At 40.4% G+C, this 22191-nt stretch overlaps 1 protein-coding gene across 9 annotated transcripts in view; it reads left to right on the top strand.

Moving 5' to 3' along the window:
- LOC147028388 (macrophage scavenger receptor types I and II-like) overlaps window positions 1-22191 on the top strand; it is a 71187-nt gene that overhangs the window by 35329 nt on the left and 13667 nt on the right. For 7 of the 9 annotated variants that reach the window (XM_085878723.1, XM_085878718.1, XM_085878722.1 and 4 more), the window contains one exon: window positions 2651-2805. The exons of 1 other annotated variant lie outside the window; for it this stretch is intronic. In XM_085878723.1, coding sequence (XP_085734849.1) covers window positions 2703-2805 — 103 coding nt within the window. In that variant the 5' untranslated portion in view covers window positions 2651-2702. Of the gene's footprint in view, window positions 1-1882; window positions 1981-2650; window positions 2806-22191 lie in introns of those variants that run through there. One more of the 9 variants, XM_085878715.1, reaches the window with a different exon arrangement.

The following is a 22191-nucleotide window of genomic DNA, read 5'->3' as shown; positions in this document are numbered from 1 at the left end:
ACCTCCCACGTTTATTGGCTTCATGCTGTGGAAACCAAAGCATTTAGGATAATTGGTATCTCTTGCGATGAGGCCGAGTCTTTGGGTCTCTCTCACCACAGAGAGGTTGGTGGTCTTTGTGTCTTTTTTCCATCTCATCCTTGGTCTTCCCCCCCATATTTCCACAGGGTGCTCAAGGTCTGCCAACCACCCCCTTCTGGTAAAACTACTAAAATCACTGCTCACTTTCACCCTTTCATTCCTCTTTTTTTTTTTTAATTTATTCCCCCCCCCCCACCTTTGGATTAAACTCGCACTCTTTAATCCCTTTCGTTCCGCCAGGGCTTCACAACAGCCGTTCACCACCACCTCTCATCTTTCCCCATCCAAAACCTTGATCTTTTATACCCCCGTTAATCTACCCCAAACCCACCTCCTTCACTTTCCCTTTGGTGTCCATCTTGTGTAACCCGTGTTCCATGCCCCATCACTCTCCCTTCCACAGATCTCTGAATGTGTCTGTTCTCCACCGTTTTGTCCTACCTTCTCCCACCCCTCTTATCTCCTGCCCCCTTTGTGCGTTGTTGGCTGTCGTATGAGCCTCGACAATGCCCACAAAAAGTAGAAGCAACTTTGAAGGTTAAATGCAGGTGCAACATTTCCAGGGAGTACTTTGTTTGCCGAGTTGGCCGACAGTGCATGTTCTGCCCGTGTGGGTTTTTATTCTTGAAATTCTCTTGAGTTCAACAATGGGAAGCTTGACATATATTGACGGCTAAATTGCAAGTGTAGCCTTGAACTAAATGGTCAACTGCGTACATCATAACCATTTCAAAATCATTTAAGATGGATCTGATTGCAATGATTGAACTTCTCAAATTTGCAGAAATGTTGTTTAAAGGTCAGAACTAATAAAAGAAGGGGATAATTGGTTGATTGGTTCTGGCTTTTTTGCCATTTGTCGGTTGTGCTCAGACTACACAATGACCTTTGTCCTCGTTTGTATTGATGTTTGTTTTTTTTTCAAAAGGAAGCTTTGGTTTATGATTGTTTTTGCTGTACTACTTGAACGTCAATGACCTCTGGCTTTGCAGCGCCAAACCTGTTTATTTATTTATTTTTTCAATTGGCATTTCTTGGCTACTTTCAACAAATGTCGGGGAAAGTAGAACCTTAATTTTTGATTTATTTTTAAATGAACCATTGGGTGTTATGTGTTGTGTGTATATATTACATGTTTATTTGTACCAAATACAGTCGATTGGTCATGTGTTTTTTTGTTTTTTTTTGATGTGGCAGCAATAGCTTGGTTCAGGGAGAGTACAGGTTACACTGAAAGCTCTGCTTGCCTGTGACACCCCAATGTTTGCATCACCTGTATTTATAGCTGCGGACCCATCTTGCAACCATGTCACAAGCCCTTCCCCGTTGGGCCTCCTTTGGCCCATACGGGAGGTAGGGTGTATAGGTAGGGCACACTCTTCCCTGACCTTTCATCCCGTTATCTTGGCATGCTTCGTCGTGATGGTGACTTTCTTGCCTGAATTTTGGGCCTGATGGCCTGCCAGATCACTTTAAAGAACATCAAAGGAAAGAACACTTGAGTAGGGTTTCAGGGGACTGTTTTTTGGACACTTCTCTTTCTTGCATATGGAAGCTTGGCTGCCAGGTAGCTATCATTTTGTTGGGTGTGACTATGCCGCTGATGCTGTGCCCCTCCCTACACCAGTGCACTTGTACTTATTTTGCATCCTCGGAAGGATGATGGGCTGAGTCACCCCACCTGGTATTTCGATGGCTGAGCTAGATTTGAACTCGGGACCCAAGTATCCCAAGCCCACCACCCTAACCTTGACATGCCAGGCTTGTAGAGCAAAGTAAAGTATAAAAAGGGGGTGATATTCATATTCAGTGGTCAATGTGGCTTGAACTCGGGTCTGTAAGATCCAAGCCAGCCACCCTTGCCACAAAGCCAACACCAAGCTTTTTGGCCACTCGCACGTGGGTCACGCTTGCAGCTATACATACGATATGGGAAATAACTTGTGATGTGAAGTTGCTCACCCTGAAAACATTGACAACTAACTATGTGTGCATAGCTTGGTTTTATCCTCCTCACGCTGTTGTCCATGGCTGCCGAGACGGTTTCATTGACTCGGGGTTACAATCCTGGACTGGTTAACAATCCGACAGACAACTGAGTGGAGGAATTTTTAATTTATCCAGGGTGCCAATGAAAGCTCTGCTACTCTTCACGAGGTCATTCAGCTGATGCTGCCACATGGGACTCCCAGTTGAACGTCTTTGAGGAATAGCACGCACATTGATTCATTTCCTCGCCTGTGAAACAAGTGGCAGTTTGCAGTTTTGTTAGATACCAACTCAGACGAGACCACTCAAATGTCTGCATACATCGAGCTTATCTTTTGAGCATTTGTTTGTGTATGGACATAGTGAGCTCAGGCTCACGGTGGAGTTTGTGCATGCATCACATTTAGACTAAAGACTTGGAAACAGACATGTACTTGACATGCTAATGGACAAATGTGTGGTACTGGGGTTTGAACGTTGGATTTGAGTATAAGACAGGGGTTCAGATGGGAGTGCCAACAGGAGAATTATTGGGAGTTTTTTTTTTGTCTTTTTAATTATTTTTATTTTCTTGCAACAGGAGTGAGAAGTGGTATTTTTGGAAGCGCGCAGACAAAGTGAAGGCTTTGGACATGGCTTCCTGGAACACACTGCGGACAGAACGATCAGAGTCAGAAAATGGAGAGCCACCATTGACTGATAGGTTTCCTTCAACGGAGTGTGTTTTTCCTAATGGTGAGTGTACCGAGGGGTTGGCATGTGGGTAGAGGATAAATGGGGTTTCTGGGACATCCCATTCAAATGAATGGGGGGAAAAGGGCAAAACTTTGACTCGAGCCCCAACAGCACAAAATAGTTTTTTTTTTTTCTTTTTTTTCCTCCCCTCCCATACAAGCAAATGTAAAATTGAGACTTGCTGATTAAAGCACTTCTTCCCTTTCATATTTTCATTCCACTCAAAGAGCAAACCAACAAATATTTTTGTCCATGCTCTACTTTGGGGAATAACTTGATTTTTTTCCTATTTATAACATTCATTTCCATCGAGTCGATTCACAAAGATTACTTTGGAACCTGGTTCTTGGTTTAAGTGTCTTTGTTGCGCAGAAATGAAAAACTTCTCTTAATGCTCTTATTTGACCACCTCCTGAGCCACATCATTTTGAGATTGTAGTAAATTGTTTTTCCATTGTTCAATTGATAACCATCAAAGTTTTTCTTTCTGTCCATTCAAGGATATTTTTCTTTTTCTTGACATCCTCCAACTTGTTTGTACTTAAATTTATCTACTTTTACCCCGGTTATTTCTTCAATAAGACTTATTTGATATTTAACATTCTATGTTTTCCATTTAAATACTAAGGCTGATTACATCTCAGCTCTTTGGTTTGGTTATTGCTAGGTTCTATCATTTATAAATCAGTAAAAAGATGGCTGTAGCCTGTTAATATTCCCAACCCAATATCTTAACACTTGTACTTGTAACCTTGAGGGAGACTATTGATTCCATTCTCTAAAATATATCTTTTATAAAAAGCTCCTTATGCTTTCTTATTTATCTCTTCTGTATATAATTGATTATCACTTCTTATTGTATTCATTTTTCTGTACTCTTCCTTGTTTAAGGTTAAACTGTTGTAGTAATGTTTAACGTTTATTGTTTCCTTGATTATATTTTTCTTTATTCCCTTGAGCTTATCACACCTTTCAATGTTATTATTATCAATATACATATAAGCATAAGACTTTGATCTCAATCCTATAAATTCACTCATGACCTTCCCACCCAATTAATCTTTAAACTTACCAATAACCTTTTTATTCTTTGAAAGAATACTTCCGGTTCCGGTTTTGAGCGGCAAGAGGTCTCCTTCGGGGCTCCCTGCTGACATTCCCAAAGTTAAGTTCCGGTTGTTATTTGTCCCGTTTTAACTGTTTAATTTTCTCACCTACATGTTAATGTGTGTTCCTAGTTCGGTTTTGTTTCAAAAATCGTGCTATTTTGTGAGTGTTTATGTCGACGTTCTTACTTGGTGTTTGAGGCCTAGTCCTAGGTTTGAGGCCTACCGGTTCCACTCGGTGTTCGATCGTTTTTTTTTTGTTTGTTTTTTCTCCCCATTACCTTCAATTTCTATCCTCCCCATTACCTTCAATTTTCATCCTCCCCACTTTCCAAACATCCCCCATTCTCCCAACTAATCTCTTTCTTATCTCAAAAAAAAAAAAAAATAAAATAAAAAATATATACCCAACAACACGCTCACCTTCTCCCGATTCTGCTACTTCTTCTTCCTCTTAACTTCCTCCTCGTCTTCCTCGATTTCTTTTTTTTTTTACACTTCCATGACCTAATCTGTTGAACTCTCTCATACATTAATATTAACAACAAAAACGATCTTATAATGCTTCATCTTCCTCTCTCACACATGTGGTACTCTTTACTGTTTCACAATGCACTTCTCTTCTGCTATTTTAACAGACTGCTCTCATTTCGACCTCTCCTTCATTCCTTGCCTAAAAAATCCAACTATTACAGCGCTTCTTCTCTCCATGCTCTGAATTTGCCTTCATTGCATCCATCAAGAATTGTGTTAAATCGCATCTCTGACCTAAAACTTTTAAAAACCACAGTTTGCCATGGATGCTCGCTTTCCATCAACCATTCTTTTTTTCCAACTTCAGTGCCAACTCACCCCCCTCACCCCTCACTCTCACTCTCAAAGCAACCATCCCACTCTTCTCCCTCCAAGCCTCCCTCTCACCTCTTTCAAAAATTCCCCCTCACCTTTCTCCCACCTTTCATCCCCCTCACTCTTCCTTCTCTAAGTTGCCCCCTCTCATCCACCAACCTGCCTCCCTCCACTGCCCTCTCACCTCCATCTCTTCACTCCACCTCCTCAAATCCTCAACTGCCATCTTCCTTGTCTCTTGTCCCCCCTCTCTCCCAGCACCACAGAGCCTTTTCTCCTCCTCATTCGGCCCCCTCCCCTCGCTATTCTGCAATACCCCACACTCCTTCAGCAACCCTCCTTACCTCCCCCTCGTCCCTCGTCCTACCCTCCCCCGCCCCCTCCACCTCCTGCACCCAAAGCCTCCTCCCCTACCTCTTCATTAAAAGTGTGGACCTCAAATATCTGGGGCCTTCGCTCAAACCTTTCAGATCTTTCCATGCAGGTTGCCACTGACAAACCAGACATTATCTGCCTAACAGAAACTTTCCTCTCCCAAGACGTGTCTGACTCCCAAGTATCACTCCCTGGTTACTCCCTCTTACGGTATGACAGACCTGAGCCTCGTCCTGGTGGAGGTGTTGCTCTCTTCATCAAAGACTCTATTCCTCACTCTCCCTGCACTGCTCTCACTCCCCCACACCCCCAGGAATACCTCTGGCTTCGGCTTCCCCTCCACTCCCACCTCATGTTTATATGTGTACTGTACCGTCCACCGAACAGTGATGACTCCATCTACACCTCACTCTCCGAAAACATGGACCATCTTCTATCTTCTCATCCAAACTCTCTCTTCCTCTTATGTGGCGACTTCAATTGTCATCACGCCAGTTGGCTAGGTGTGGGTACCTCTCTCACCTGCCATGGGACATCAGCAAAAGCTTTCTGTGACTCATTGGGACTGACTCAATCGGTCAACTTCCCGACCCGGATCTCAACCAATGGTACTCCATCTCTTCTGGATCTGATTTTGACAAATTTCCCTGACAATATCTGCTGCTCTTCCTTCGCTCCAATTGGTTCTTCTGACCACGTCCTTGTTAAAGTGGACATCTCTCTGGCTGTCATCAGAGAACCACCTCACCGCCGTCGAGTCTGGCATTTCACTCAAGCCGACTGGCAGGGTCTCCGAGCAGCCATCAAACTTACAGACTGGTCTCCTATCACTACTTTCTCAAACATCAACTCATCCTGGGAATTCTTTCAAAGAAACTTGCTCTCCCTCATGCACAGATTTATCCCCTCTCGTGTTCAGTTGTCTTACCCTTCCTCCCGCCCTTGGTTTACTGAAGCTTGTGGTGAGGCAGTTGTCCTGAAACAACTTGCCTTTGCCTCATGGAAAGCAAACCCAACTGAGGGCAATCTCAGTTCTTTCCACAAAGCTCGGAACAAGTGTGTATCTACCCTCAGGAGAGCCAGAAAACAACATCTTTCTCATCTCAAGTCTGAACTCTCAAACCTCTCTCCCTCCTCAAAATCCTGGTGGCGTTTAATCAAATCTGTTTCTGGTGTATGTTCCCCCTCCATCCCCTCCCTTACCTCAAATGGCCGCACTGCTGATTCCACACGTGATAAAGCTGAATGTCTAAACTCGGTGTTTGCAGCTAAATCTTGTGTCCCAAACCCCATCACTATCTCTACCCACTTTACCCAGTCGCACCCAACTGTCCCTGGACTCTGTATCCTTTTCTCCTGACAAGGTGGAGAGCTTGCTTTCAAACCTCGAGTCAGATTCTGCAACCGGTCCAGACGGCATCAGCCCACGTGTCCTCAAAGCCTGCTCTTCTGCTCTTGCTCACCCTCTCTCTGTTCTATTCACCCTCTCATTTTCCCAAGGTCATCTGCCATCTGCTAACATCACTGCCCTGCATAAAAAAGGTGCAAAAACAGATCCCTGTAACTACAGACCAATCAGCCTTCTCCCAATCATCAGCAAGGTTATGGAATCCATCATTGCTTCAGACATGAAATCCTTCCTCTTCTCCAATGGCTTGATTTCCAATCATCAATTTGGTTTCAGACCAGGTCACTCTACCCTGGATATGCTGCTACTGCTCTCCCATCAATGGATGGAGGTCCTCAATGCCAGACAGGAAATCCGAGCCGTATCCCTGGACATATCACGTGCTTTTGACACAGTCTGGCACCCTGCCCTACTCACCAAACTCTCTTCCCATGGTATTCAAGGCCATCTCCACTCATGGCTCGCAGACTTCCTCTCCTGTCGCAGTCAACGTGTGGCCCTAAACGGAGTTCTTTCATCCCCTCTTCCTGTGCAGGCTGGAGTTCCTCAAGGTAGCGTTCTGGGCCCTGTTCTTTTTCTGGTTTTCATCAATGATCTCTCGGACTCTCTGGAAAATCCTCTATTTCTCTTTGCCGACGACTCCACCCTCTGCTGTACCATCTGTCATCCCTCAGACTGGCAAGCAGCAGCTTCTTCGCTCACTGCAGATCTGGATAAAATCACAAACTGGTCCAACACGTGGAACATGTCTTTCAATCCACACAAATCTCACACTCTCACTATGTCTCTTCGAAAGGACCGTTTACAAAACCCCCCCATCCACTTTCTCAACAATCCTCTGGAAGAAGTCTTTTCTTTCAAGCTTCTGGGTCTCACTATCTGCCATGACCTTTCCTGGGAAAGTCACATTTCCAACCTTGCCTCAAAAGCCAGTCGCCGACTGGGAATCCTCCGTCGTGCAAAGTCCTTCCTCGGCCCTCTTGAGCTCCTGACTACTTACAAAGCTTTTGTCCGTAGCCTGATGGAGTACTGCTCTCCCCTCTGGGCTGGTGCTCCTGCCTCCCACCTTTCTCGACTTCACGCTGTCGAAACCAGGGCTTTTAAGATCATTGGCATCTCCCGCAATGAAGCTGAGTCTTTGGGCCTCTCACTCAATCACCGCAGGTTGGTCGGTGGTCTTTCTGTCTTCTACCGACTCCTCTCCAGCCTTGCCCCCTGCTCTCTCTGCGATTTGTCCCAACCACATTTCCACAGGGCGCTCAAGGTCCGCCAACAACCCCCTTCTGGTAATACTACCAAAATCACGAATCACTGCTCATCTTCACTCTTTCATTCCTCTTTTTTCCCGCCTTTGGAATAAACTTCCTCACTCTATTCTTTCCCATTCTTCCCTCCAGGCTTTCAAAACAGCTGTTCACCACCACCTCTTATCTTCCCCCATCCAAATCCTCGATCTTTTCTACCCCCGATAATCCACCCAAGCCCACTTCCTTCAATTCTCCTGCTTTCCTTCCTGAAAGTCCCTGTAATGTCCATCTTCTCCTCGCCATGTTCCCCGTCCCATCCCCATCCCTCTCCCTTCCACAGTTCACCTGTCTGTTCCCCAATGTTTTGTCCCTTCCACTCCCACCCCTCTTGTCTCATGCCTCCTTGCTGTGAGTTGTGTGTTAGCTCTCATACGAGCCTCGACCAAGGTATACAAAAAAAAAAAAAAAAAAGCATCACATCACCTGACTTGTAATTACTTGTATCATATATATTCAATCATATCCTCATACATCAAGCCTGGTGTTGGCGTAGTGGTTAGGGAAGCGGCTTGGGATCCAAAAGGTCCTGAGTTCAAGCCCCGTTGGGCCACTGAATTAATACACCAGGGGGTTTACTCAGCCTGTCATCCTTCCGAGGTCGACGAAATGAGTACCAGTATACTGGGCTGGTGTATACCCTGGTTAAAATAGGTGTACCATATCCCTGTCATAAGAGGTGACCAGGGTTACGTCAGGAAGGGCATCCGGCGTAAAACATGTGCCAAATCATAACGGATGATCCGCTGTGGCGACCCCCTAACGGGAGCAGCCGAAAGAGGAAGAAGAAGATCCTCATACATCACTTGTCTTAATTTCTAATACAAAACTATCTGTATCCATATATTGTTGTGGCAAGGACGACTGCTAGATGGAGCAGTCGGGCCGTCTCCCACCGAACACCGGAATTGAAAGGTCGTCACTCTGGAGTCGACAGGTCACTTAGAGGACCGTGGTCGCCAATATTTCGACAGTGTGAGGTAGGATCCACTTGTCTAATTCCAATTTACCTAAGTACCCATGCCGTCTAACTACTGGGGAAGCCACACCCTCAGCCGACTTTCTCCGAACCGAGTCGGCAAAGCCGCGCCGGACCGAATGAACAATTTATGGCACGAACGACCTCACTAATTCTCAATACACACCGTGCTGGGTCAATGGGAGAAAGCACAGAAAACAAGTTGGTACATTTCATGGGTTTATTACAATAATTGGGAGGGGGAGACAGAGCAGACTTGATCACGAATAAAATGAAATGCAATTTACAAGGAACACAGGCACTTAAACAGTTTGTACTTTCAGGACGGTGCCACCACACACCACACATGGACCCCATGGGTTTGTATTGGGTCTGCCCGCCGAGGAGGATAGTTCAGCTGGGGGACCAGAGCCTGGCCGGGTACCTTCCCACCTCGTGCGGTCACACCGGATTTCAACCACCATGGTGGGACTCAAACCCACGACCCTGGCTGCTCGGTCTCCCACCACGATGAGCCACCGCGAAGGACCTCAGACCACGACCGAGACCAAGCCACCGCGAAGGAACGCAGACCACGACCGAGACCAGGCCACCGTGCCAGACCAGAAGCAATAGGCCACGATGACTGTAGTACACTCGTCCTGACAACCACTCTACTCTTATTGCCAGGTCCGAGGGATTTCTTCCCCTCCCATTCACCTCCTTATTGGACGAGGGGGTGTCGGGCGATCAGTGGCCTCCCCTCATTGGTCGGGCCAAACACTCCATCTGGCTAAGGTGGAGTCGCCCTGAGGTGTTGAGCTTCCTGATTGGCCAAGGGGTGGAGTCGGAGCTGAGGCGATGAGCAAAGAACGAAGATTTGTTGGCGATGTTTAAAAAAAAAAAACAAAACAAACAAACAAACTGATAAACCCGCAGCGCACACATGTAATCCCCGTTAGACATAGGGGGTGGGGCCCTAACTATAAACATACTTGTCAAGATAAGTGAGCTACGGGGACTGCTGACTGTCTGTGTGCAAATGGCTTCCTGACTCGTAACAATGACACATTATCCTTGTACTTTGATTTTAAATTATTATAGTAATCGTTATACATTAATGACTTTGACAAGTCAAGAATTGATGTTCCTATAATAGGTTTATCCATTTCAATACTCTTATTTTATTTTTTCAAATTAATAGCACAACTTCTCAAACGCCTCTGCTCGTTCAAAACTTGGTCTATTAATTAACTTTGAAGCCCGTTTCCAAGATGTAGCAAGTCTTGTGTTTTGTCGATTCCTAACATTTTTCCATAGTCTTTCCAAATACAGCATTATTCATTAATTTATAAAAGTCATTCTCAAAATCTTTTTGCTGCTGTTCTCTTTGTATTAAAATCGATATACTGCTTTAACCAATGACTTTGTTTAAATTTCAAAATCCGATGAATTTTCCTCACTCAACCCAGAAGATAAATAGTCTCAAGTTCCTTTGATGCAAAACGTAACTTTCTTTATCATTTAATGTAGAAAGTAGTTTTTCTGGAGATTTACCTTTTATATTGAATGACTGTTGGTAATCACTTAACCATTCTTTTCTTGGACTTTCTTTATCAGGGGCATAAGGTAGGTCTTTGTTTGTGATTAAGTTCTTCTGGATATTTTAAATCTGGGTTGTACCATTCACTACTTTGAGACTGGCGCCACATACACACATACGCACACACCCAAAAGTATCGGACCAAAATGGTCTTTATTGAGGCCTGTCTTGGACCTGTCCGCCTCGTGCGGTCTTCAAGGACCAGGTCCTCGGGGCAGAACTCGACCCCCAGTATGATCCAGACGCTCGAAATGCTTCCCAAGAGATATTCCTCTTTTAGCCTTCTCGATCATTAAAAGCATATTGATATCACTGATTAATTCCAAATTCTTTTTTGTCATTTTTAACATAGCACTCCAAGCCAAACCCGGGGCCGTGTAATAGTGAGCGGCGTCTAATCCATAAGAATTTTTTTTTTATTATGACGGACTGTTCTAAAAGTTTCAAACATCGGCCAATAACAATACATCAGTTTTAAGATACAAATCATGATATTCTACCAAGATTCTTTATATTAAACTTCATAGCTTGTGAATAATCTCTATTGGAAATATGAGTTTTTTTATTCAACTTGCTATAGAAACTTTCCCCTGAAATAAGTTGTGTTTCTTTGAATGTCTCAAATGAATCCATGTAGTCATATGGATATATTCCCTTTTGTGATAAGAGATCAATCTCTTCTTGATTTGAGAAATGCGATTTAAGATTCAGTATTTTTTTTTTTCTTTTCTTTTAATATTTGATGCTAAGTTAGATAATGGACTTGCCATAAACTTGTATGTGTCAAGAAATCTGATATGGGGATGTATGAATTGTTTTTGTGAATGAGATGCATTTTTGATCTGTTAGGAATGGCAGAAATATCTCAAGATGTCTTTGAAAGTTCATTGATAAATAGATGTGTCATCGTGAGCGTTGTGAAGAAAGACAGCAATAACCCTAACCGATCAAAAGAAATGCATGTATGTACAAGCAAAAAGCACTTGTACCATTCACTACTTGGAGACTGGCGCCACAAACACACATACGCACACCAAAAAGTATCGGACCAAAATGGTCTTTATTGAGGCCTGTCTCGGACCTGTCCGCCTCGTGTGGTCTTCAAGGACCAGGTCCTCGGGGCAGAACTGGACCCTCAGCACGATCCAGGCGAACGAAATCGGCAGGGCGAAAGCTGGCAGGAAAAGACCCTCCGTTGCCCCGACCACTCCGTGCGCAGACGCTTTTTCACTCCACCCCCCTTGCACGCAGATGTTCACTTCCTTGCCAGAACTCTCAGAACCCCCAAACGTGCAGACCGTGCCGATAATTATACCCCCCTCTTCAGAAGGGGGGGTGGAGTGCCTCCGTCAATAAGAAACCATGCTAATACTTTTATTTCATTCAAGTTGAATTCAAGAGATGCAAACAATTTTTGGAGAGACTTGTTCTACATTATGTAGTAAAAAGGAATTTGGGGATTATATGAAGCACATGACTGAAAAATATAAATATATTCTTATATTGTTGTGAAAAAAAAATGAGCTATTAAGGGATATCTTTTTTTTATTTTATAAACGATTGCAAATATAAATGACAACTATTATAAATCTTGTGGGTAAATCTGCTTCTGGGGGGGAAAAAAAAAAAAAAAAAAAAAAAAAAAATTCATAAATCAAGGTTCTTGTATAGTACAAATGAGTATTTTAAATTTGCTTAAAAAGCACCATGTAGTTTGTATTGTATCAACTAGAGCAACAAGCCAGTAGGCGGACATGGGTAGTCGACTACCCAATAGAACCTGACGCGATGGGCCCGTTCGATGGGGAATCACCTGAGGATTAAGCACAATAAAATTCATGATTCTAGCTTCAAGGGTTCATGCTGCAGATTGTTTTTTCATTAAAATACCCCCACATTTAGAGGTTTTTTGGCCGTTGCTAGGCAACGGAGGGGTCCATAGCAACGGTTTTCTCACACATAACTAGGACATACCATGAACCTACCATACCAGTTTCATGTATATCTGATTGTCTCAGATATAACGAACTTCGTTTTTTTATTGTTTTCGACCAGGGTTCATTCAAAGTCAATCTTCTCCAACAGTTTTCATAGTATCTGGCTGGAAATTTTTGACAATATGGCTGAATGTACTGCCCACAGTCTGTCGTGGCCCATTTTTTTTTTTTTTTTTTTTTTTTTTTTTTTTTGATTTTCGAAATTTTTTTATGATTTTTCAAAAATTTCCAAGTCCCGTTGTTAGCAACCAGTACCTACGCGGCACAACGAGGTCATAAACTGGTCCTACCACCTAAATTTCATCAAAATCGAACAACTGCAAGGGGGTAAAAAAAACCCCCCGACAAACACACACACACACACACACACACACACACACACACACACACACACACACACACACACACACACACACACACACACACACACACACACACACACACACACACACACACACACACACACACACACACACACACACACACACACACACACACACACACACACACACACACACACACACACACACACACACACACACACACACACACACACACACACACACACACACACACACACACACACACACACACACACACACACACACACACACACACACACACAAAACGACACCATGACCAACAAATAAGGGTAGATCAATAGATCGAAAAAATTTTTCCCCAATTTTTTTTTTCCACTCTATAGACGACCCAATAAGACCTGGAGAAGTAGAAGGTGAAGATTATTACTATATTTCAGTAGAGGATCATATGCTATTGAGGAATGAAGGCCAAATATTTGAGGAGGTTTCTCTTGGTTCAACAAAATATTCACATTGAAAGAGTGAGTTAAATGAACTAAAATCTGGTGGTCTTGGGATATTAGAAACTAATCCAGAAGGAATGAGACAAATCGTATATTAAACATCTGAGTGGTAATGGGGTTAAGATTTTATCATTCGGTTTTGATGTTTATGAAGAAACAACGCAAACGTATGAAAAGCAGAGACACAAGTATTAGTGAAGTAAATTACAACTCGTATTAATGTTAATAAAGAATTTGATGAAATATTTAAAGAAAAGGATTTATTTGACCACCTCTACTTTAATGATGAAGAAAAGGAAAATTTCCCTGTTGATCTTAACAATTCATTAAATGATATTTTCCAATAAATGTATGCGAAAGAAAAAGCAAGAAGATTTAAGGAACATCAAGAGTTGGTTTCAAAAGTTTTAAAACAACAGGAAGACATGAAGAAGAAACGTAGACAGAAACTAACGGGTGAAGAAGCATTTGAAAGAAAACAAATTTTTGAAACAACTTTTAAAAACCTCCCAAGAAAAAATTGTATATGCTTCCACAGTTCCCACAATAGAATATACTCTAAAAAAAAAAACTTCAAATGTTAAAAGATTTCAGTCAAATGACTGAGGAAGAATTTGAGCATATAGGAGAATTAGAATATGATGATGAAGGATTATTTCAACAACTGAAAGATCAATCAACCCCCTGATTATATTGTGAATGCCCTCCAAAACAATAAATATTCAACAGATTCAAAAAACAATAGCAGGTCTCATTCCAACTTGCGAAAGAAAAGGTATTGATTTTTCATGATGAATTAAGGTTCTTGAGTTCTGCTCAACCCCCTGTTACATTAACCCCCAGATTAATGTTTCTTCTCACAAAGGATGGAAGACAAGGTTCAATTGTGAGGGATGAATCGAATTATCTTCATAAACCATTAGATATGAAAAATAAAGAGTATATATTGATCTGCTGGACTCTCTTAATTATAGGGTTGGTATATCTGGTAAAAGTAGGAAGAATGAGAAGGAGAAACGCATTATTCAGGCTTTAAGTATCCTCGGTTCAGGTGTTGGTTTTCTTCCAAATGACCCATCACAATTAGTTAATAGACTGTTATTGCTGTTAGGTAGTAAGAAGGCTGGAAATTGTTTTAATGAAGCATCAGCCATTTTAGACCAGTTGATAAACATGAAAATAATTAAATCTGAATACAAAGACATTTTATCCCATATTAAATAAGATGAGAAGCACAATCCTTAGTTTTATTTTCACAACAAGCGACCACACATCTTCATTCCCAGACCCACTACAACTTGACACAACAAAAGAATAATTGGCATCTTTATTGCCAAGGAAACTTATAATACCTTGTTTAATATCATGAGAAAAATGACAAGTTTAGTTGTAATCCGGGAGGTGGATACAAAACGATAAGTTTCACCCGGAGCGTATGAGATTTCTCGAATCTTCTTCTTTCGGCTGCTCCCATTAGGGGTTGCCACAGCGGATGATCCGCATCCTGATTTGGCATAGGTTTTACGCCAGATGCCCTTCCTGACGCAACCCTGGTCGCCTCTTACGACACAGGGATAAGGATTGGGTTTCGCCATGATTCCGGGCTGCCCTACACCCTCTCATAGCGCAGAGCAGAGCTATCGTCCTCAAGCGATCCTCCGAGTAGCCGGATTACAGGTGCACGCCACTACGTCCGGTATGAGATTTCTCAAATATCTTCCGAAATTGCTCGTCTTCTGAAAGAACAGGGTGATGAACCAAAAAATATTGTTTTAGGTATTCAAAAACGTACTTCAAAATTAACGATTAAACTTCAAAATAACTACAAGATTGCTTTCACAATTGATAATTCATTTCGAGAGTTATTGGATTTCTCCTCAAAAAAGATTGAAACTAATGGGACGTTTTACAGTGATAATTTAATTCAAATATCCTCAGGCATAAATTCGGTATTAATTCACTCTGATTTGATTGATGGTGCTTATAATGATGGAATAAGAACAAATACAATATTTTCATTCAGCGCATACTCAACCCCAATTGGTGATAAATTCAACATGGAACCCAAAAATTTGGTTTATCTCCCTGTGTCAGGAAAAACCATATACAGATGAAATTTTAGGATAATCGCATGATTTCTTTTAATGGAGAAATTATATCCATCAGAATTCACCGACGTGAAGTTTTTCCAATAAATAAATACGATGGTTATTGAGGAAACAAGTTGGGAAAATATAAAATAATTACAGGGGATGGGATGTTCCTTTCTCCCTACTACAAGGATGAAGGTATGTATCTTTGTGGAGGATATTATAAACCTCAGAGACAAAGGGGTGTCGGACATCAATTTAGAAAAAAAGGCGATGGGATAATTGATACTCTAATCATTAGAATATCAATTATCCCATCTACGAGTGTAGCGTTTGTGTAGATGTATCATCTACATCTATAATTAAGAGTCCAGCAGATCATTAGTCTAATGGGTATAGGTTCAACTATTCTTAAACATAAAGACGTAATTGGTTCAACTGCTTCTGCTGTGGGAAATGTAGCGGGTGCTATAAAGAGTATAAAAGATGCCAAAAAGGAATCTCATAAATTACAAGCAATAAAAGAAATTAAGAAAGGTAAAACTCAGTTGTCTCCCCAAGAATGACAGAAAATAATTCAAATACTTGGGTCAGGGTTTCAAAAGTTTTAACATCTTGTATTTATTAAAGAAAAAAGTATGGAAGCAATTGATAGTATCTATGATTTGGATGATTCCATTGTCATCTCAAACTCTATTAACAAAGAAGACTACTTCAAGGTAAATGCAATAACTGGAATGCAAATAGAATAAAGTTTTGAAATAAATAATCAACAAACTTATTTGAATCTTGCTGAAAGTTTCTTGTGTAAATTTACATTAATTAAGGCTGTGACTAACACAAACGCTACACTTGTAAATGATTTCTTCTGGAAAATGTTTGATAGTGTTCGTTAGTACATTCGAACACAAGAAGTTGAAGTGGTTGATTATGTCTCTGATACATCTGAAATGATGAAATTTACACTATTCATTTAGTGAAAGAATGGGAAAGGGTGCTGTCGAAGGTTTTATTCCTGATATGTCAACAGGAACAAACAGTCCCTGGATATAGTCAAAGGAAAGGAATGTATAATGATAATAAAAAAAAGCAGGTAATAGTGTTGTGGTGGTGAGGACGACCACCAGACGGAGCAGTTGGGCCATCTCCCACCGAACACCGGAATTGAAAATCGTCACTCCGGACAACTCCGAAGTCTATGGGTAGCTTAATGGACCGTGGACGCCAATATTTCGACTGGCGGTTAGGGTCTTTTTGTCTGATTCCAATTTACCAAAGTAGCCACGTGGTCGAGCTACTGGGGAAACCACACCCTCGGCCGGCTTTGTCCGAACCGAGTCGCTATTACCGACGCGTAACCGAGCAGGAATTACCAAAGCCGCGCCGGTCCCAAAAACAATTTACGGCACACTCTGCCTCCCTACTTCTCAAGCTCAAACCATACTGTGTCAATGAAAGAAAGCACAGACAACGAACTGGAGCATTTAACAGTTATTTATTTACAATATAAGAGGGAGGGAAACGCAGAGCAGACTTAACCACAAATATAGATGTAGGCTAATGTACAAAGGCAATCACTTAAACGATTTCTACTTATCAGACTGGCCATAGACACACACCCAAAAAGAAATGACCTCGTGGGTCTTTATTCAGCCCTTCAGCTTGGGATGGAAGGCGAGCTGAGGGTCAGTCTGGCTGGGTATCTGGCTGCCTCGTGTGGTTTTATATGCGAGTCGGAGTCCGTGGACGGGAAGGGGATCTCCAGCTCGAGCGCTTCAACACAACCCACCAAGGTGGGACTCGAACCCATGACCCAGAATCCAACAAGCGATCTTGGCTGCCACGAATGACGATCGATGACACGAGCACCACGAAATACCTCCACCACCACCACCACCATGAGTCCCAGCACGACCACCAAGACACATGACCACTGGATACAGCTCGGGATCCTTCTTATCCCTCTGAGGTAACTCGCCTCCTGATTGGCAGGAGGCGTCGGGCGATCGGTGTCCTCCCCTCATTGGACGAGGCGAACATTCCATCTGGCTGGGGTGGGGTCAGCTCTGAGGTGATCTCACCCCCGCCTATGTCCGTGGCCTCGAACATGTGCGTTATGGCGCTGTGGTTTGAAGGGAATTGATGTAGAAAACTAACTGGAAAGAAACTTGTCGCGCACACATGAAATTAACCCATTCGACATAGGGGAGGCATTCCAACTATCCACATATGCTTAACGAAATAACTGAACTATTGGATTGCTGGCTGTGCAAAAGGCTTCCAAATTTGTAACATTAGTTTTACTGTGGCAGTTCCTCTTAAAGGTATATTTGGATTTTGCGATCATGATAAAGTTTTTTTTTTTTTTTTTTTTTTTTAATTTTTTATTTATTTATTTTTTTTTTTTTTTTTTTTGTATGGTCTTAAAATTGGATTTCAACTGCAAAGGAATGATAATGAAACTAGATTGCTTTTTGGTGTGGCTCATGCTTTTGCTGCTCAGAATAAATTTGTAATTGATGAAATGAGTTGGTATATTAGTGAATATACTCATAATAAAACAGAAGAGATGTTCAATAGAAGACTTAACTCAAAGAAGCCACTCAATGTATCATACCTCAAAAGAAGATGCCAACATGTTAATCTGAACCAAACCACTTACACGTGAAATTTGGGTGTTCTGGAAGGAAAGCCACGATATCTGTGACTCATTTAAAAAAAAAAAAACAGATGGTGATACTGCTACTGATAGTAATGCGTTGAGTGTTAATGCTGAGTGAAACAACTTCGCATTTCTCGAGATGGAACGATTTATCCACGAGATAGATTGGGAATAAAATGATTATGCTGAAGCATACAAGTCTTACCAAAAGGTGTGTGAAAGCATTGGAAATAAAGAACCCATTTTGGATATGACAGCATTTAAAAGTCTGTATACAATCTCTGCGATTGAACTGAGCGCTCAAAAGGAAACTATAAAGTCTAATCGAGTGGATACTTCCTCATACATTGAAAGAGGAGAGAGTGAAGAAGTTGATACATATTGTTTGCTTTTGGAAGAAACGATTGCAGATTAATACAGATAATGGTGTTATGATTAGTTTCACATTTTTTTGATAAATAAATGAGTGGTAAAGTGCCAACTGGGGTATGTTAATCAAATTGATCTTCATAAACTATCATCTTGTATTCAAAATAAAAAGCCTTGTATGATTTACGTTAATACAATTCAGAGAAAAGGAGCAGTAAGAATTGATGTTTTGCTCATAAGAGAACAGGTGAAAATATTGAACGATACTGGCTCACTTAAAATTAAAATGTCAAAACCAATGTTGAAAAAATATTCAATAAGAGAGACTAGTGGAGGATTTCTCCCATTTCTTATTCCTTTATTTTCTGGTTTAAGTGCGGCTGCAGCATTGACGGGTGGTATTTCAACAGCGGTGAAAACTGCCAACGAAAGGAAGGCTCAACTCCGGGCTCAAAAATAATTGGAAAGACATAACAAAGAGTTGGAGAAACAAATTATTGGAAGTGGTGTAATTGTAGATTTTGCTGAAAAACTTAAGTCTGCCTGATAAAGTGAGATTGTTCGTTGGAGATATGCTTTCTTCTATCACACAAGCAGGTGTAAAATTAACTAAAAGGGGTAATGGATTATATGTTTCTCATAAATAAATGAGCATTGAGTGGTTAAACGAATTTGGAAAGAATAAGTCAAATTTAGAACTTATCAAATATTGTAAGAAATTAAAAATTCATAATGTGGTTATTTGTATGTGATTAATTAACAAACGTGTCTAAACGTACAAAGAATATTATTATGAACTTCGAAGATAATAATGAACGGTTCTCATTGGGTTTGTATTTTGATAGTTTTGGTCTTCCACCACCTGTTGAAGTAATAAAATTCTTACAGAATGGTGTTTATCAAACATTTCAAGTGTTGTGGTCAATTATGTCTTATTTCAGCTCAACAAAAATAAAAATTTTAATGACATTATTTTTAATCTAATATAAATGACTTGTGTTGGTAAAGTTGGTTCTATCTTTGGTGTATCCCAAGAACTGGATATTGATTTATCAAATTATTACACAAAGGCACATGCTGAATGAAAAATATAGTATAGCAAAAAATATTAATATGAAAAATGCTATTAAATTATCCAAGCCTGACTGACGCGAATGACTTGGTGAGATTAAGTGATTTATCACAATATTATATCCTTAAATAAAACTGCTGTGTATTCCAAAGATACAGAAGTGTTGATTTTATCTCCAGGTCATACAGAATTCACAGTTCCAATTAAAATAATTTTTTTTATAAAGTAGGGTGTATCGTTTGTATGAGAATAGAACAAAGGGGATATGATATGAATGATTTAGGCTTTAGGGTATAATTGGTCATTTGAAATTAACCTGGAACAATTAAATCAGTCTCGTAAGGAAGAATATTATCTACTTGGTGCCGAGAATGGGTTTTGTGGAAGCACGTTTAGTAAACAAATAAAATAATTTAATAATGGTAAAATCGATGGTTTTGCCATAGTTTATATCATGAAAACACAAAGAACTGGATTATATATATATATAATAAGTAAGGAAATACAAAATGATTTAACTATGGGAAGATGGGGAGGTCTTTCCTGTCATCATATTAATCTGTCATATATTTCTAACACAAATGACAGCAAGAAGGCTTCCAGAAAATTATCATTTCTGTGTCCAAGCAAACCTTCAAGAAAAGGGTATTTGGTATTTTAATAAATATGTTCTACAACATAAGAATGAGGTATTTTCAATAAAAGATTGGCTTTATACTGATGTTAATAAACCAACAACTTTGGATTTAACTAAAATGTTAAATAATGAAAAAAATTTACAGTTAAGAAAACTCAAGGCTCTTTTAGAAATTCAGAAGAAATTTTATTAGTTTCCTGTTGCAAAAATAATTATTTTGGATGCAGAAATAACAAGAAATCCTGATAAATATATGTATGACAAGTCTGGAGACTGCAATGGTTCACGAGCAATGTACACGGTTTGCCTTTTTTATTTTTGACCTTCGAGGGGATGCCACGGGCTAACTGGTGGGAATCAGGAAAAACATAAATGATGAAAGTTGTAGTACTCGAAGAGCACTACTTGCATACCAACTTTCATTTGAAACAGTTGAAAACCCTCGGAGCTCGATGCCCAATTTTTTTTTTATTTTTTTTTTTATTTTTTTTTGACATTTTCTAAGTTCGTGATTTGATCTTTACCTTGGGATGAAAATGAAAAATCGAGCTCTGTGGGGCTATGCAGGTACCATTGGGCTAACCAAATACCGAAACCCCTGCCAGATTCGACAAACCCCCTCAGATAAGATTTAACTTGAAATCAGCTACCCCCTAACAACACATGCTTTTTGGGCGTGGCTCCGCCCCATAATGAGCGCAGCACGCCCATTCTCAGGAAAACACAACTATATCATGATATAAACATCCCACCCAAATTTTATCAGGATCGGATCAAAACCCACGGAGCTATGCTCGAGACACACACACCTATAACGAATATAGTGGTCACTTACTGACTCTTGAACCAATATTCTATGGGGTGAAAGTGATTCAAGGATAGTAAGGGATGAGGAAGGAGTTGACGCTGACAGAGATAGAGATAGAGATATGGAAACCATTGAGATTTAAAAAAAAAGATCGAAGGTATTACAGAAAATAAATCTATCGATGCACAGAGGAGGAAAACAAAGAATTGGCAAGTCTATTAGAAATATTTGCGTCAAGACAACATCGGTTTCAGGGAGAAGATTTAAATGAGAAAGTGGAGACAAAGAAGAGAAATAAGGAAAAGATTATATTATTGATGTTGGTGGAATTGACTTTGATTAAAGTTTTCATTTTTTTTTTTATCTTAAATAAATGGAGGAGAGAGTGAAGACATTTCTAAGGATTCTTTGTTTTAAAAATTAAGATTCAAATGTGCATGTTGGAAACCAAAAAGGTTTTTGCACTCTGAATAAATTTTTCTCATAAATAATTGAGTTATTGTCTCAAATGTAAAAAGAAAACTAATACTAAAAATATCTCTTATTGTAAAAATGACGGTTATACAAAAAGGCATGTTTGGCTGTAAAAAGAGTAAATTAATCTCCAAACACAAACGTGGGGGAGATATACAAAAGTTATCAGGAAGTAAATTTACAACTGGAATTCCAGGCTAATTGCATCTACCAGGGTATTCTTTCTGTGGTCCAAAAATAAACTTGAATATTAGATTAGGCTGACAATCCTAAACTGTGAAGCAAACCTATCAATAGGTTTGATGAAGTATGCATGAGGCACGATATTGATTATGGAAATAGCACGCCGATAGAGAAATGTTGTATAATTTGTCTCTGACACAAAATCCATCCTTGAGAGAAAAAGTTGATAGGTTCATCGTGAAGAAGACAATCAGTGCTAAATTGAAACTTGGGCTTGGAAATTCAAAAAACTTATAGACTCTAATGATGTCATTTAGATTGAAGAGCAATTAGCTGATGAATTACATAAGCCAATAATCGCAAAGTTTCATAGAAGGAAGGTTTATTCCAAGGAAGTTGATTATATCTGGTCGGCTGATATAATTGAACTCAATTATGATAAGGGGTACAAGTATGCTTTAACAGTTATTGATTTGAGGAGTAGATATGCGTGGGTTGTTCCTTTGAAAAACAAAACAGGTAATACTCTTATGTTAGCTTTCCAACTGATATTCAATAAAAGCAAGAGAAAACCTAAAAAATTTGTGGCCTGATGAGGGTACAGAGTTCTACAACAAAACATTTATGAATTTTCTTAAAAATAACAGCATTACATTATGCAGCAC

Source organism: Eptatretus burgeri, chromosome 4 (assembly GCF_056783735.1).
Source record: "Eptatretus burgeri isolate ZD-2024b chromosome 4, Ebu_testis_v1, whole genome shotgun sequence".
Taxonomy (NCBI): Eukaryota; Metazoa; Chordata; class Myxini; order Myxiniformes; family Myxinidae; genus Eptatretus; species Eptatretus burgeri.
The sequence above is the reverse complement of the archived record's forward strand: the minus strand, read 5'-3'. Positions and strand labels throughout refer to the sequence as shown.